Consider the following 17,130-nt stretch of genomic DNA (forward strand, 5'->3'; position numbering starts at 1 on the left):
TTCACAAGCCAGTTATTCAAAACCTTGTATCAGTTCACTTAATGTGGCTATTACTTTTGATAGTGTTTAGCATACAAATAAAGCTTAGCCTTCCTTACCTCCTAAAATAAACATTTACATGGGGAATGTTTCGTGTTCTGGTTTGGGCTTGTTATTGCTGTATTCCACTGCTTCTCTGTAGCAAATTAATGTTCTGAGTTCTCTGTAGGTCTGTCTGTCCACTTTGCAGAGAGTTGTTTTGTCATGCGGCTTTAAAAATGCCTTTACTTCATATTTTACATGGAAAGCACTATTTTATTTCATGAGTTAAGCTGCCAGATGGGTCACTCATTTACTTTGTGGTGAACTACCTCTGTATAAAAGCTACTTGTGAAGTGTGTTCTTGTTAATAAGGTAATATTGTGAAAGATGGTAGAATTTTACAATACTGGTGTGAGTGAATTGTAGTACAGCCATTGGTATCTGGTGTAAAAGCATTCCTTGTATGCCAGACTGACCTAGACCTCTCTGACAGTTATTGGAGGAGAGGTGGGGGGAAAAAAGTTTTAGGTCAGTTTTATTAACATTTTCACTCTTTTAAAATTAATATAGCACGTTCATGGAAAAAAAATTACTTTGGAACACTCTTTGGAAATTTCGTGATGTAATTGCAGTAAGGCTTCCGCTGTTGCATCTGTTTTTATATCTGCTCTAAGAATATGAAGAAAATTATTGTGGAAAAGCAGGTGGGGTGAGAAAGTGTAATTATTGCTATGGGAAAAAATGAGATCTGCCTTTCAAATGATTTAATCAAATGTTTTAAGAAAGAAATTAGGATCTTTAAATGTTCTTACCTGGAAAAGAAAGCTTTTGTACGCTTTGCTAGACCCACAGTGTGTTACATCATGTTGTCTCATACAACACAGGGCACATGAGAGAAACCAAAGTAACATCTGTCTGTCCTCCAACAAGAAAGGCAGTATTGAGAATTTTCCATGCTTGAACATGATACTGGAAGCTTCCCACAGCAGTGCCAATGCTGAAAGCCCCACCACACAAGAATGCTGATGTTAGGAACTTGTCATTCCCAAAGCTGTGCCTTCCTCCCAGCGCCCTCGTGACTGGAAAAGCACTTCTCTGCTTCCACAATAAGCTGTCACTGTTTGTCGTTGTTCCACACTGTTCCTTTTCAGACAAAAACACAGTTTGTGTCTCCAGGGATTCAGTCACTGTTACTCTTCTGAAGCAGTGGTCTATGCAGTATTGACTTTGGTCGGTACGCGTGGTTAATTTATTAACCACATGTGCATGACAGTTGTGGGGAAGAAGCATAAACTCCGGGACTTGGAGTTACTTCAGTGTGAATAATTCTGCTCATGAAATGACTCCTTGGTTTTATAGCTCCCTGGCTTTGAGCCCTTCTGAGTTTCTAATCTGCCCCACAATTTGGGGTGCTATTGTTAACTTGGCTTAATCTTCAGTAAACTGCAAGTGAGAGAGATAAGCAGTGAGGCTAGAAATGCTGGATAGAAGGTAGAGAAAAGACCAGATGGGTGAGACCAGGTTACGGAGCTGAGAAATGGATTTAAAGAGAAGTATGTCACGGACAACAAAAATGTGTGATTGGGGTGATGCTGTTTTCTGTCATAATGTGTCTCTTGGCTTCTGAGGGCTGCTTCTAGAGCTTTTCTGGACAGTGGTGTCATGTGGACAAAGCAAGGGAAGAAAGGAACAAAGGCCTTTTATTTGAATTAAATCATCAGCAGCTCCATTACAACAGATACTGTTCAGCTGAGGAGATTGCAAACTAGTTGCGTGACCTTAGCTCTGACCAAACTTGCATTCTGGTGTATTTATGTAGTGATGCTGTCAGTTTTAATTCAGTGACTTGGATAAGGAAGGCCTGCTGTCACTTCCCAGAATATCTCCTACAAGCCAAATTCCTGTATGGAATATGCCTTAATGTAGCCTAAAATTAGGCAGTAAAATTCTGCTTTGGAAGGCTATCGCTCTAAACTGATAGGCAATTTCTTTTTCCAGGCCTGAGAAATCAGTGGATGAATAATAAATGTGAGGTAAAACTGCTTAATCAAACCAAACTTCAGGAATAGGAATGGAAGATGTTGAAAGAAAGCAAATTTAGCTTTAATCAGCAGGTTTCTTTGTTGCAGAAAAAAAAGATTAAAATTCAAGACACAAAAAACATTTAAGTAGGTCACTGCTTTGAAAACCCTTTTAATGCAAGTTACAAAGTCTACAGACAGCAACAATGTTTTAGGCTTATTTTTTGTGAGCATCTCTTACTAGATATGTGGTGGGACCTTTAGGATGAAAAGCAAAAATCAAAACTATTTAAGCTACTGCTTATCTAAGTTCAACACAAAACTTATTTTGTTGTAGTGTACCAGTTATAAGGAGTTATTTTCTTGTACTTTGATAAAAACACATATAACTGCTGCTGCCTAAAAGTTTACAAAACTGGTATTTCTGTCAGTATCTTAAAGAATTACATTTAAGACAGTGTGTTAGAAGTTCCCCAGGTTGTTTTTTGTGTTTTGGGGTTTTTTTTTTTGGTGTTGTAGAACATCTAAATAACATGTATGTTGTAAAAATGAAATATATTTACCCTTTAAACATTAGGGTTTTATTATGTGTGCCACTGTAAAGCCTGCATAACCAGTTCAGCAGCTCATAGGCAAATGCAGCTGTGTTAGTTACACCAGGCTGGGTTAGTCTGAAAGCTCAGAGCTTGTTTTGACTTTGTGCTGTGTACCCAGTGCCTAAAACAAAGGCAGCCTGCATGGACACTATCCGGGACAGCTGCAGAGCAAAGGCTGAAACTGCAGCAGTCATATGGTAAGAAATAAACACAGCAAATCTCGTCTGGTACTAACACAGATAATATCAGGAACAATAGCAATTCCTGATCACAATAATTGTTACCTGAACTTTTTCAGTCTTAATTTGTCAGTAACTTTTTTTTTTTTTTTGCATTAGGTTGACAAGCTTTTAACTTTTTAAAACATGTTTTTGCTTTTCTATTCACCTGGCTTTCACTCGCTTTCTTGTTTACATTCAAAGTAATACTCATGCAACATTTTCCCCTCAAGATATCTAAAAATTTCTTTGTTTTGCTATACTGCTAATCCCTTTTCACAGGTGTGAGAAGAAAGCAGCAATTTGTCTTTATATAGTGGATAGTTTCCCAGGAAGCTTAGAGGGGCTCTAAAATGTGCATAGCCCTTATTTACAGCAAGAATATGGTTTAAATGGGTTAAAAAACTTTCAATTCTTCTCTCCCCACCTCCAAACTCTTCCAGTGTTGGTAACATTGGTACTTTGCCTGAAACATATATAGAACTTACTCTTAAGAAATGAAATTTAATTGCCAATAAAATTGTCCTGTCTTTTGTGAGTTGCAGAGCATCGTTTGAGAACTTTTTTTCTCCTTCTAAGCTGTAAGACAAAGGGTTGGACTGCATCTGGCCCTGGAGGTGAGACATCTAGTGAGGAGATCCAAAGAGGTTGTAGTCACAGTCCAGCTTCTGAATAGTCGTGTTTGACAGTAGCTGCTGGAGCTTGCTGCTGCCAGAATGAAGTCCCTGTCAACCCACGGTGACTTACAAATATTGACAAACCAGAATGCTTTGTTTGTTCCTTTGTCCAGTCTAAGGAACTGTTTTCTTCTGTGGTCATGTGGGCTAGAAACTTGAAATGAGGCTGAACCTGACAGTAGGATGTGTTTGCTATGTCACTGCAGCTCTAAAGTCTTCTGGGAAAGAGAATAGTGGGAATTGACAAGGCTCTGTGTCGTGGGCTGCAAGAGGAAGGAGCCAGCAGAGATAAGCAGGTTTGGCTGGTAACAACCAAGCACCTCGTAAGCACTGTGATATTCATCAACATACTGGTCTTTGTCTTGCATCCAGATAGTGGAAAAGCTTAAATTAATTTCAATGGGTCTCATTAAACTTCAGTGAGTTCTCAAGTGTTGGTCATGCATCATTGTTAATGTAGACACTGCTGGGAGAATAATTTATTCTGTTACTTCTGGCAACTAGTGCTGTGATATGTCACAGAAATGACCACAGGATACATAGGTGATCTCAGACTAGAAAGAAAACACTCATGACGTTTTGAAATTGTTGATTGAATCATCAGTCTCATTTTTAGTCATGGTTCCCATGGGATTTTCCAGCACCTGATGATATAAATGTATCATTTCCTTAGCACCCCATTGCATACCCTACTCTATACTGCTAAAGAACTTTACAGTAACAGGGGAGGTTGAGTTTGTTGGAATATAATCTTATCTGTATCTTTTATCCAGAAGGAACTCTGCAGGAGGTCAGGAAGCATTTAAACCCCAAACGCACTTGTAATTTTATTAATTTTATTTTTATGAAAGTGTCTGCATTAGTATCAGACTATTTTGTTTTTACTGAGGGAATCCAAGTATCTAACTGATGGTTTGGTAGAAGAAGTGTTCACCTGCTCCCAAGAGGCACTTAAAACCAGTTGTTAACTTCAACTAGAGCTAAGTCAGACCTAGAGATGGTTATAACTGTACTGCAAAGACAAGGGCACTCAAAGAGGCTCTTAAGGCTGCAGAACTTTCCTGTTTTCCTTTCTATAAAATGAATATGTATCAGAAGAGGATATGATGGTGTAACAGAGCCCTGTAGACTCTAGGATCCTCTGACAAAACCTGAAATCTGAAGATAGTGTAGTATGTGTTATACAAAGCAAGAGGTCCAAGCCATTGTCCAATCTGAATTCCTATAACAAGAAAACAGTAGCTCACAAAATGCAAGACTGTAGCACATGGTACAGTATGTGCAGTATGTACAGTGCTTTTTGTGGTATCAAGAGTGCATTAGACACCAGCAAAATTTACTGAAAAGATGACAGTTTATCTTACATGGAAAAAAATCTGAGCAAGTTTTTTATTTCATTTCAAAGGATTGAAGAATAATTCTTAAGCACTATACTACATTGGTCTATTACTAGTAGTTAAATTTTTATTGCATCACACAAAACCTCTGGGGGCGATACTTTTCCACAATATGTTTCAGATAGCTGCTTTATATTTCTGAAGAGTATGAGTGATGATTTAATGGAGTTTCTTTCTAACTGTGCAATCTCATATAATATGAAACAAAATGTTAAAGCAACCTGGATGAACAGGAGATGAGTGACTGTGAAATAAGCAGATAGAGGTGCTTGGGTTGAGTGGAGGCTTCTGAGGAGGAGGAGGAGGGGTGTTGAAACTGAGGGGTACCTAAGGCAAACCTGGAGGTTGGCTTCTTTGCTTCTGTGTGGTCATTGTACTTGAACTTCCTCTCCTAACACATCCTTCATTGTTTAAGTCCACTAACGAACAATTTGTCAAGTACATTTAACAAAGAACAGAATTTTTGCACATAAGAATGATGCCTTCTACCAGAAGATCCTCCCATGCTTCCTGTAACTAACAGCTTGTTATGAAAGAGAATTTGCACAAACCATTAAGGGGAGTGTATTACAAAACTTTAAAGCTTTTACAGTACATGGGTTTAACAGTTTTAATCCTAAATTATTCTTAAAATGTGTAGTTTTGGACCTTCTTTACTGCTTTAAATCTTTAAATAAAAGCTTTTGTTATAAATACTCTTTCATACATCTTGAGTTTCCATTGTACAAGGCCAAATGCCTATAAAAGAAAGACTGACTTCAGCTGGATTCAGACCTGGAGATAATTCTGGTTAAAGTTACGATTCTTTTTTCTATTACTGTACTTCTTGAACCATATACAATAAGGTTTATGTGTACTAATACAGATTATGTTTTGTTATACAATTAATTATCTGAAATTATACTTTAACTATCCTAGCCCAAAACATGTAAAGGAGTAAAAAAAATACAGTCTGTAGGCAATTCCAAAGCATATTCCTATGCTTTGGGTCTATGCTTTAACAAATTTGGGCAATAAATTAGAAGTAGAGCAACAGGCAGTAGCAGGTTAGGTGGTGCTAGAGTGGGAAAAGAAAATAAGGTATTAAAAAAATCAAGAAAAAAGGAAAAGAAAAATAAAAAAGATAGCACTTGTTTCTGGTAAGGAAGGAGAGATTTGGTCACTGTTCTTTATCACAGCCTATGAATGCTTGTTTATCAAGTAGGTTGCTCTTTTATTAAAATGGAATTTGCAGAATTTTTCAAGTGTTTTAAAGGAATCTTTTTTCACTGAAGTAGTTATAATACATAACAAATAAAATGTGTATTTGCTGAGAAAAATGTCTACCAATAGTTTTCCTTATTATTCCTTTTGCTAACAGGATAATTTCAGGGGCTGAACACAAGTGCATGAATGTACCCCTGGACTTCAAGTGAATGCTACCTGCTGGGGAAGGGAATCATCCTCCCCAGCTGAACTTTTTGCCATGGAAATGCATACAAAGTTGCAAGAGCCACATTTATCTTCCAGGATTGATTACCAGCAATGCGTTTGCAATGTGCTTGCAATATATCCAAGGTGATGTATCTGATTATCATTCTTCTCTCTCAAATTACAAAACACATCAATCAAAAGCTAACAGGAGCTGGGACATATGGCATCTCAGAGAAGAACAAGCTGCTGGGCTCCCACCTGTGCCTGGCCTGGTGCCAGGAGGGGCCACTGAGTCCCACTGACTTCAGAGCCTTGGAGTTGTCAATCCAGACTTTTTGGGATGCTGTAGCTCCTGCTCTTCTGCATGTTACTTACAAGTCATCCATGCTGTGTTCTTGGCACCCCCAAGGAATACAGATAACTGCTGCCTTCTGTACTACTCAGCTCTGCTGTGAGTACTAGTGACATGTCATGTACAGGGTAGTTGGTTTGGAGCTGCTGTTTCCTTTGAACTGATTTAATTTTTGAAGTTTAATCAGTATATGGTTGCAATACTGCATGTTTTTGTGTTTATTTAAAATATGTCCCCATACATGCTTTGTTTATATCTGAATACTTACAGTACCCAGTACTAGAGTTTATGTTAAAAAATTGTAATTTTAGACAATATACTCCACAATGATTTTTCTTTTTATTTCATGTAGCCCAAGCTTCATGAAAGTTTGCAAATCCATTTTGTAGTAAGTAAGCTTCATACTGTCTGATAAGCCCGTGTAGCTGCAGCTCTTTGTATTTTTCATCCCACATGCGATACAAGATTAAAAGTGACATGATTTCTTTGTTACTGTAAGCAGGCGTTCATACCAAATGAGGTGGTCAGCCCCAGTCACAGTCCTGCCCTCCTACTGCACCATCCTGAGTGCTGGGGCATCCTGCAACTGAGCAGTAAAGCAGATCAGGATTAAATCCAAACGATTTTTCTTGCTGCTAGCCTAGTTGTAACCAACAGAGTTTGCTGTGCAGCCACAGCAATGTTTTTATGGGCACAAAGAGGCACAGGGCACAGGTGTGAAAACGAGCAGCTTACAGCAGAACCAGAACCATCTTTCTAAGTCCCACGACTCTCTTATCGTGACCTAATCGTGAAACTATGATACTACTTTACTTGAAATTACGCTTATAAATTAGCATCTTGGCAAGCACGGCTGGGTAACATAATCAGGCTTTTAACTGCTCCCAAACTGTACAAAGAGGATCAGAAACATTTAAAATGCACAAGTGATCTTTCCATCAAACCAAACAGCAGCCAGGCCCAGATAGACATATTTTATGTTCACAGTAAGGTCAAATCCATCTGAAAAAAAAAAAACCAAAAAAACAAAAGGACCTCAAAAGACATAGTCCAAGAGTCTAGAAATTGCTATTCATGACCCAGATTTCCACTGAAGAATTCCTGGAACTCACCCTTGTCCCACTTTTCCCAGATTTTAACATCTGCTATGATTGTTATTGGGGTTTTTGTTCTTTTTTATCTTAACATTATTACAGTTTTCAAAAGTTTGAAATCACAATAAACTGAAATAGTGAGTTAAACTTTTGCTGCCTGAGATTGCTCAGCAGCAGAGCATGGAATTAAACCTAGGTATTATACAGTCTTCAGCTTGGCTGATAACAAAGCAGAGTTCAGTATTTTTTCCAACTCTCCTCCTATTCCCCTCGCTAATCACTGAAACGTGCCCCGTGGATAACTGCTGTGACTTTAGCTCAGTGCAGCTTCAGTTACTGTATCCATCACTCAGCTGCGGCAGTGGGACCGACCCTTATTCTCTAATACCAGGTTACGCAATCAGATTAAGGAGCCATCTGCAGCACAAACTGAAACTGCTCTATAATCGTGTCCCCGGCTCAGGCAGAACTTTGGCTTACGCAGGATCTGTGTCTCCTTGAATTATTCACCAGCCTCCCTGCTACTTCTCTCCTTCTTCAAGCTGGAAATGCACAGCAAGCGATACGGTCAAATATTTCAGCGATTAAATCATTGCGCTTTGAGCACGCTCAGCTCAGATGCCGCTTCTGAGATTTAAAGGAATATTTGCGGGAGTTCAAAGGGAAAGCAAAACCTCTCCCTTCCTTGTGCCTCCTTTGAATGTGCTTGAAAGGACAGTAGATCAGAGCTTGCTGCTTTTGCCACTCTGCTGTCAACAGCTGAATTGTTAAATGATTTAATACCAATGCATCTCTTATGTAGCTTTGTAAAGCCTCAAAACTAAAAATACCTGCTTTTGTCAAGTATTCTCAGAGCGTCTATTTTACCTAGTCGTATGCACAGCAAGGTCTTGCTTGGTTCATCATTAGCGAAAATAATTCTGCATTCTCAAGGGTTTTCTGTTGTTACAGTCACCTTTACTAACAGAAAGTCCTTTTAAATGACAAAACTGGAAACTCGCACTCTAAGTCGCCTTTGTCTTCAGAGGGCTTTGCCACAGGAACGCAGGACGGAGCCCTGACTACGCGTGTTGTAAAATCAGCTCTAACAAAGGCCGGAGCTCCGTTTGTTTTCTGCCGAGAGACGCACAGCCGCCGGCTGCGCTGCGGCTCCCGCGGAGCTGCCTCCCGCAGGCGGAGCGGCAAGAGCCCCGCACAGAGCCCGCCCGTCCTCTCCGGGCAGCGGGAGCCGCTGCCGGCCATGGCCGACAGTCAGCGGGAAAGAAAGGAGGCAGGGAAGGAAGAGGCCGAGAGAGAAGGCAGGAGACAGACGGTCCGGAAAGAGCAGCGCGAGCAGTGCCGGCTGCGGCTAAAACACTAGAGAGAGAACAAGTGAACGGGGGCAGCCGCTGCGGCACAGCGAGGCGCCGCCGAGACCCGGCAGGAGGCGGCGGAGGCCGCCGGCCCCGCGTCGCCAGGAGCGCGGGTACGCGCTCGGCCGTGCCGGCGGCAGCTCCGACCCGCGACACTCTCCGGGGCTGCCCTTCCACATTCACATCCCACGGCGGAGCTGCCGGGGAGGCGCGGGAAGGGGGAAAAGAGAGCTTGACGCAGCGGGCCCAGCCTCCAGACTGGGAGGAAAAGGGAGCGGAGCGCGGAGCGCGGAGCGCGGCGCGGCGCGGGTAAAAGCAGCGGCGGCCGCAGCGTGTCCTGCCCCTGGCGATGGCTGGGCCGCACTCCCGCCGCCGCGCGGTGCCCCGGGCGCTGCGGCCGCGCCGGCCGGGGCAGGGACTGCGCTTCCCGTGGGGCCGCGCGCGGCAGCCGGCATGCGCGGCGGGCGGGCGGGGCGGGGCGGCAGGTTGCTGTTGTTACATAGGAAACAGCTGAAGAGTCTCCACATGACAGGGGGGGAAGGAGGAAGTGGGGCGGCCCGCGGGGCTCTGCCGCCGCTGCTCCGGTAGTCGCGGGGCTCGGCCGGCCGCTGCTGGCGGGGAGAGTCCTTCCCGCGACGCGCGGGCTGACCGCCCTCCAGGGCGAGCTTGCGCCCCGGTGCCGCCGCTGAAGCGAGGCAGGCAGGGAGCGGGGAGCCCCCCGCCGGGCCGCGGCGCCTCGCCGGGGAAGTTTGGTGCGGGGCGGGATTCCGCCGGCCGCGGCGGTGGCGCCGGGTATGAACGGCTTCGCCCCCGAGGAGGTGACCCAGCGCGGGGCAGACCCCGCCGCCGCGGCGGTGGTGGGCAATGCGGGCTCCGCCGTGGAGGTGCCGCCGCCGCCAGCGCCGCCGGGGCTGGGTCCGGCCGTCGCCGCCGCCGCAGGCTCGGCGGGCGGCGGGTGCGCGGGCGGCCCCGGGGCCGGGCAGCTGTGCTGCCTGCGGGAGGAGGGGGAGCGATGCGGCCGCGCTGCCGGCAACGCCAGCTTCAGCAAGCGCATCCAGAAGAGCATTTCGCAGAAGAAGGTGAAGATCGAGCTGGACAAGAGCGTAAGTCCGCGAGGGGAGGACGCGCCAGGGCAGCCGGCGGGGCGGGCGGACAAAAGCGGCCGGTTGGTCGCTGTGTGTGTGTCTTAGTTGGCCGGGGGACTTTTAATCAAGTTTAGTGGGAAAGGAGGGGTGTTTGGCGGCGGAGAAGTGTTCGTTCCCCCTTCCCAGCTCTTTTCCGTAGCACGGCCGAGTTTGGCTGGCGCGGCAGGAGCGCTGGCTGAAAGTCCCTCCGGGCGAGGGACAGCGCCCGCCTTTCCTGCCTGCTCCTGGGGTCTCTTCTAGCCTCAGGAGCCCGGGCATCGACTGCGTGTGCCCTCCTGTAGCCGGAGCGGGGTGAGCGTGGCCGGGAAGCGCCGCTGCTCGCCGGAGCGGAGCGCAGCCTGCATGGCTCCCGGCGCGCTAGTTTGTCTGTGTTGCTGGCGAGGGCCGCGCTCGCCGCCCCGCCTCGTGTTGCAGCGCCGCACGTCTCCTCCCGTGCCGCTTCATCTTCCGCTCGGCAGCCATCGGGCCCCGCGCGGCTCGGCTCGGCACGGCCGGGCAGGGCGGGGGTCGGCCGCCTTCCCGCGGGCCGGGTTGCCCGGGAGCCGGGAGAGCGCCCGCCCTCGCCGGGTGCCGCGGGAGGGGAGGGCAAGGCGGGCTGCAGCGTGGGGCGGCCGGCAGGAGCGCCCTGCGCCCGGCCGGGGCTGCGTGCGCCCGGAGAGACCCCGGCCCCGCTGTGCAGCCCGTCCCGAACGCTGCCCCGTGCTCTCATTTGCCCTGAAAACACGCGGACTTGGGGATTCCGGGCTCGTACGGGCCGAGATCTCCCAAAGCGTGCAGATCCCCACGAAAGGGAAACTTGTTAAAAAGAAAGAAAGTAAAAATAAGTGTGTTGCGTGATCACGCCGGGTAGCGGAAGTAAAACAAGGACGGGAGGATATAGCTGGGGAAATGAGAGCCGTGCAGAGAAAGCGGAGAGATTGTTTTTTGTTTGTGTGCTGCCCGGCCCCCGCGGTGCGATGCGCGGCCGGAGGCAGGGAGGGAAGGAGGGAGGGCTGTGCTGCGTGGCTCCACAGCCTGGCACTGCTGCATCGGCCCATTGCAGCAGCACAGCCAGCTCGGGGCCCAGCCGCCGGCAGGGAGCTGCAGCGCAGCACACTCTCCCTTTAGAAGAAGCCAGCAGAAAAGCTTCCTCAACCCTGTTAATGTGGCTGTGAGCGCTTAAGGGTTGTCTGTCTTCGTGCGCTCTAGTCTGGGAGATACACTACGTGGGTTTGATTGAAAGATGCCGTTTTATTCTTCTAGGCAAGACATCTGTACATTTGTGACTTCCACAAAAATTTAATTCAGAGTGTGAGAAATAGAAGAAAGAGGAAAGGCAGCGATGATGATGGTGATTCACCAGTGCAAGACATCGACACTCCAGAGGTAGCTAAACAGTTGTTTGGGGTTTTTTCGAGTTACAGTGTTAAGCCTCTTAATGACACCGAGTCCGCACCAACACCACTCTCCCACTTTTACAGCTTATATTACATGTGGGAAAGGGAAGATCTTTGATTTGCATTGTTCTTAATATAACAGAATTTAACTGAGTTTTGTGGAATGTCTTCTGATTAAATGGTGCAGAGTACAATGAACAAGAGTCTCTATTTTTAAGTGTCTGATGGTTCTCTCAGAAATCTACTGTTTTCAGCTTCCTCCTCCTTAGCGCTTTGCCACATACCGTCGAGCTCTTGTGTTTTACAGGAGCTAACAACCTGAAGGGAATTGCACATAATGCTTGGGATATAAATGCTTCTCTGTCCTGTCCCTTTTGTGCTAAATGTATTGCAGATGGTTCTTGGCAATTACTCCATTGCCCTAGTCACTTTTAAGACTGAGAGTTTAATGATGGTAGCTTTGTTTCTGCCCCACTGTGGGGGGAAGAGCCATTTGGGGAGCTCTGCTGTGAAGGAGTGGAGTAGAGAAATACCATGTCTTCTTAACCTCTTTTCTCCACTGCACATCAGTGAAATCTGACCCATTAAAATAAGGGAACTAAAGCGTTCAACTTTTTTCATGGTATAATGGGTCGGTCTTTAACATAAGGCTCTCTTTTTCTTACACATGCTCTGGGTTATTTTTGCTACAACGTTGCTTAGCAGGTGCTCCACAGTGTGTTAATTTTGAGCAGAGGCTGTTATGCCTACGTGGTCCCTTCTGAGAGGGATTGTTTAAACATTCTTCAGAAATTGCTCTGTAAGTGTTAATTTAATGACATCCTTATGGTCAGCATCTGCAGATAACAGCAAGTAAGCAGGAAACTTTGTGCAGGAATCTGTGCCTTTAGGCACGAGGCTCCAGTCTGAAGGCTCTGGCTAAGAGGATTTTAGGAGATTGCAAGTAGTTTGATGCTGGGTGGTGTTGTCTGTCTGTTAAATATCTGGGATTGTTTCTTGGAAAATTCTGTCTAAAGCTAGTGCTGTGAGTGACTTCAGGTAGCTCTCTCACACTGTGTAATTGCAGCTCTCCTGGAAGCCTGTTTTGTTTTCTTATGCCAGGATTATAAAACATGTCACAACTGATGGATATCTCCAGAACAAGAAAACAAGCTTTTTTTTCCCTTAACAGTAGTACTACAAAAAAGAAAACTGGGAACTGTTTTTGAGGAGTGTCAGCTGGCTGTTTGGACAAGGGCAGTATGTTCATTCCTTGTAATTCCTGTATGCCTTAGATACTTGTTTGCCCTTGACCACCTTTATTTTCAATTATTACCCAGTTTGCTAAGGAAAAAAGTATCATTCTTCTGAAGAGTTGTAAGGCTCTCCTGCTCCATCTCAGTCATGACCTTCTTTACTGGTTGGAAATGATTCCTACAGGAGGAAAAAAAAACTTCTGCAGTACTGGTAGCTTCTGGGGCTTGGTGAAAAGCTGCTGCTCCTCCTTTGCATGATGCTGCTAGGGTGGCTTCCCCACTGAGACTTGGGAAGGGTAATTTAATGCCGTGTAAACTTTAGAAACACCAAAGGATACCATCCTTTATCTTGCAAGGTGACCTCACTTCAGGCCTGGCCAGGTTGCCAAGTGTGCAGTAGCACTGCTGTTCTCAGTGTTCTGCAGTGAGGCTGTTAAATGAATTTAAAGCAAAGGTGAATGCCTCCAATGCCTTCATCAATCTTTAATGCAGTGAATTTGGAGAATTACTTCTGTAATTGCAACTGACCTAATAGAATTTCTCACTCAGCCTGCTTTCTGAGCTTGCTCTCCCACTCAGTCATCTGATTAAGCTCTCTTAGGTTGTCAGGGAGGATGGGAAGGGTAAGCTGTTGCTGGGAGAAGTGACTGATCAGAGTACATGGGATTCAAAACTGACAGAGTACTGGATTAAGGCTGTGTATTTGTATCCCTGAGAGGACTTTGTGTAATTCTCTCAACTGTTGAATGACATTGAGAAAGAATTTTGGACGTTTATGCCCATGCACATAACTCCTGCATATTGCTTGTGTAGCAGGGATACATTTGGAGAGCAAGAACAGTTGTTTTCTTTCCTCACCTCAAGCCAAGAATGCTTGTGCTCTAGACTCTGTCCTGGCTCTAATATGTGCTCTTTCATGGTGCAGATATCTTTCATGGTGCATGGTGTCTTGTATGTAATCTGCATAAGATTTAATGGCTGAAATTACGGTATAGGGTAATGATATAATGGCTCAATATACAGTATAGATGCTGATCCTCCTTTGGATCAGCATTTTTATAGATGTTATATAAAAGTTGCTATTGGGCTTGTGTTCCCAGTTCGGGCTGGAACTGGGAAGCAAACAAAAAATCCAGAATGGATGCGAGTACAATAGTGAGTTCAAAATAATGTCCACAGCTAAAGAGAGGTAGAGGCATGCTCAGTAACAACAAAACACTCCTAAACTGAGCTGGGCTATTTTCCTTTCTGCTGGAAGGTTTGTTTTTTGTCAAAATGACATCTGCTGAGCTAACTGTTTACACTTGTGTATCGTGATTTTCCAAAATGCTTTTGCGAGACGAACTATTAATGACTGAATTTTTTTCAGTTATATTAGATTGTTTTCTTCCTCTTCCCCCTCTTTTCTTCTAGGTTGATTTATATCAGTTACAAGTAAACACACTTCGAAGGTACAAAAGACACTTCAAGCTACAGACCAGACCGGGACTTAACAAAGCACAGCTTGTTGAAGTATGTATGAGTGTTTCCCATAATAGAAAATGCAACTTGCTGTGGCATGTGGTTTTCTATGCACTGTGATCCTTGCATAAAGTGCCTATATAATCTGGATTTTAGGAGAACAAAAGGGAGCTGCTTATCTAGCTTCCTTCATTGGCCACAGCTCCTGAGCCAAGTAAATCAAAAGTAAAAGCTCTTTCCAGAGGAGGGACTCTTAACTTCCCAAAGGAGTATATGCTGCTTGTAAACAGTGTTGAGCTGGAGCAGTAAGATGGTCTTCATGCCCCTGAATGTCATAGAATCACAGATTTATTTTGTCTGTGCATCAATCACAGCTTCACCTGAAATGTCCTGCTGAAAAGAACTAGAAACTGAGAGCTGTCAGTGAAGTTCTGGTGAGGTTCAGACTTTGCTTTAAAAAGCTAGTTACTGCAAACGTAGGTTTCTGTATATGTAAAGTACAGAAGCGTGAAAAAACATGCTTCTGTTGATAATTAATTCTGTTAAAACCACTGGAATCTGCTGTCAGAAAACTGGAATTACATGGAATTTACTGTTTCCAGAAGTGCTGAAGCTGCATGTCAGTACAGCTGTATGTTAGCATCTTTGCTTCACATGAGTGCTATTTTAAAGGAGTTCTTTAGTACTGCAAAGGTGCAGTCACAGCATATTGATGTAAATAAGTGGAAGAGCTGGTGATCTTAACAGGAAGGTATAGCTGCTGATTTTTCACTTTTGTGCAGTGATACATTCAGCTGTATTTAAGTGCAGACACTGTTTTCATCTCTCCTTAATCTGTGCGGATTAAAGACAAGGCTCTTAAAGGTATGGGTGATCTCAAGGCTGAACTGTAAAGGAATAGCCCTGCTGCCACTAAGTGTGAGAATGCAAAATCAGTCTCCCATTTTCTTATATCTAGGTTAGCTCTTGGATTAGAAGGACTGTGAATTGAACAAGCACAGGCAGTTTTTGTTCTGCACAACTGGTGTTTCGCAGGGTGTGCTTTAGGTACATCTCATAGGATACTTGCACTAGGTTATTCCAGTGCTGCATGGTGTGCACGGGCAACTCTGTCCTGCCACATGCTTGATTTGACTGACCTGCAGGTATTTGTGAGCCATAGCCACAGAGCTTCCTTAATACACAGTACATTTGATTCCTTGTAATCTGTCCTAACATACCATAGACACTGCTCTAGCTGTTACTGAAAATTCACTTCAAATTACTGTGTCAAACTGCTTCTCTGTGAATGCTTTTGGGGTAGAGTTTAGAAAGTTTCTTAATTTTTTAGTTAGGCTGAACATTTATCCATTTATCCCACACATATCCTGTGGTGCTTAAGTGAGCAGTCCCATGTTTTTCACTTCATCCTTTTAATCTACCAGTCTGGCAAAGAGCCAGAGAACAGATTCAGTTACAGTATTTTGCAACTTTCTTTTAAAGCTGGTGTTTATTTTGATGAAGGGAAAGACTGCTGAAATGACAAGTGATTCCAGAACTGCTTACAGATTGTTATATTTCAATGATTACAGCATGGTGAATTTTCATTAATATCTTTGTTTTGAAGAGCTGAATGTTCGGTTATAATTTTCTGGTAATTCTTGTGTTGAGTTAAATGTTTCTGTATGTGATTTGATGCAGACACCACCTCCCAAGTTGAGTGGAGAGCAGTAGCCTCTCATAATTGTACTGTCACTGTTGATATTCCATAGTCATTACCTGTTATATTCAAGCTCTAACTAAACAAATGTACCGGTAGTCCCATGATTGTTCTGATACCTTTGAGGGTTTTTTTTCCCTGAAAAAGTTCTCAGCTTTTTACTTTGGAAATTGGGGGTACAATCTGCTACATTTAGTTCACAGTTATCAGTAAAATAGTTCCTGTTTACCTTTTTATAACTACTGAAGACTTCTGAAGAGAGGCAAAATTTCTTTTTTTGTAAACTTCTTAATCAGTCTTTTAAACTTGAATGTAGTACATTTAAATATGAATCTTCAGTTTTTGCATGTAAGAGTGATTATTTAATTTCCTTGCATTCTTCCTTTATAGATAATTGGCTGCCACTTTAGGACAATTCCAGTGAATGAAAAGGACACCTTAACATACTTCATCTACTCAGTGAAGAATGACAAGAACAAACCAGATCTAAAGATGGATAGTGGGATTCATTAGGCAGAAAAGGTTGGGACTGAGACTCAGGCTGCAAATGAAAAGACTGAGGTTTTGTTGATATGCAAAAGCTTTCTTTGTAACTTTTTCTCCTGAGAGAGTTTGTCTGTTTTATTTTTCATAACCTTGCTGATTTGTTTGAAAACCATCTCTTATGAAACAAATTTCCTCAGCAAAAGTATTTTAAATAAATATCACTGATATTGTTGCTCAAATGGGTGTGTCTGTAGTTTTAATGAGTTGGACTCGATCCTGACAGGTCCCATCCAGCTCAGCATATTCTGTGATTCTATGATAGTTGTACCTAACAGTTAAGCTTTAATGAACTATGTAATAATATTAAAATATTTTTCAATTGAAATGTGCCAAGGATATATTTATAAGTGTACCTCAAGTGCTTATGATGCAATGCCTTAAAAAAAAAAAAAAGCTGTAGCAGACTTGGCAATAGGTTCTTTTTCCTAAGGTAAAAGGTTTTAAGTGCCAGTTCTGTTCTTAGCTGGGCAGAAATGGCTGAGTAACAATTTTTCCACCCTTTGGAAACAAGTATTGGAGGATTTTCT

The 17,130-nt window shown here is 43.9% G+C and overlaps 1 protein-coding gene and 1 long non-coding RNA gene across 2 annotated transcripts; both read left to right on the forward strand.

The window, feature by feature from the left end:
* The first annotated feature begins 2,758 nt into the window (after positions 1-2,758).
* LOC136555539 (uncharacterized) lies at positions 2,759-8,632 on the forward strand. Its single transcript, XR_010783504.1, has 2 exons — positions 2,759-2,835; positions 6,291-8,632. It is a non-coding gene; the product is annotated as an uncharacterized lncRNA (long non-coding RNA).
* Positions 8,633-9,678: 1,046 nt separating this feature from the next.
* Positions 9,679-16,782, forward strand: SAP30 (Sin3A associated protein 30). The gene is made up of 4 exons (XM_066548283.1): positions 9,679-10,244; positions 11,529-11,651; positions 14,311-14,409; positions 16,448-16,782. The coding sequence occupies exons 1-4, from the start codon at positions 9,936-9,938 to the stop codon at positions 16,568-16,570; spliced, it is 654 nt and encodes a 217-aa protein (XP_066404380.1). The 5' UTR covers positions 9,679-9,935; the 3' UTR covers positions 16,571-16,782.
* The last annotated feature ends 348 nt before the right edge of the window (positions 16,783-17,130 follow it).

Source organism: Molothrus aeneus, chromosome 4 (genome assembly GCF_037042795.1).
Source record: "Molothrus aeneus isolate 106 chromosome 4, BPBGC_Maene_1.0, whole genome shotgun sequence".
NCBI lineage: Eukaryota > Metazoa > Chordata > Aves > Passeriformes > Icteridae > Molothrus > Molothrus aeneus.

Coding starts and splice junctions, on each gene's coding strand:
- SAP30 (XM_066548283.1), top strand. CDS start 9,936: ATGAACGGCTTCGCCCCCGAGGAGGTGACCCAGCGCGGGGCAGACCCC. Junction 11,652..14,310: donor AAGACATCGACACTCCAGAG/GTAGCTAAACAG, acceptor CTTTTCTTCTAG/GTTGATTTATATCAGTTACA. Junction 14,410..16,447: donor ACAAAGCACAGCTTGTTGAA/GTATGTATGAGT, acceptor CTTCCTTTATAG/ATAATTGGCTGCCACTTTAG.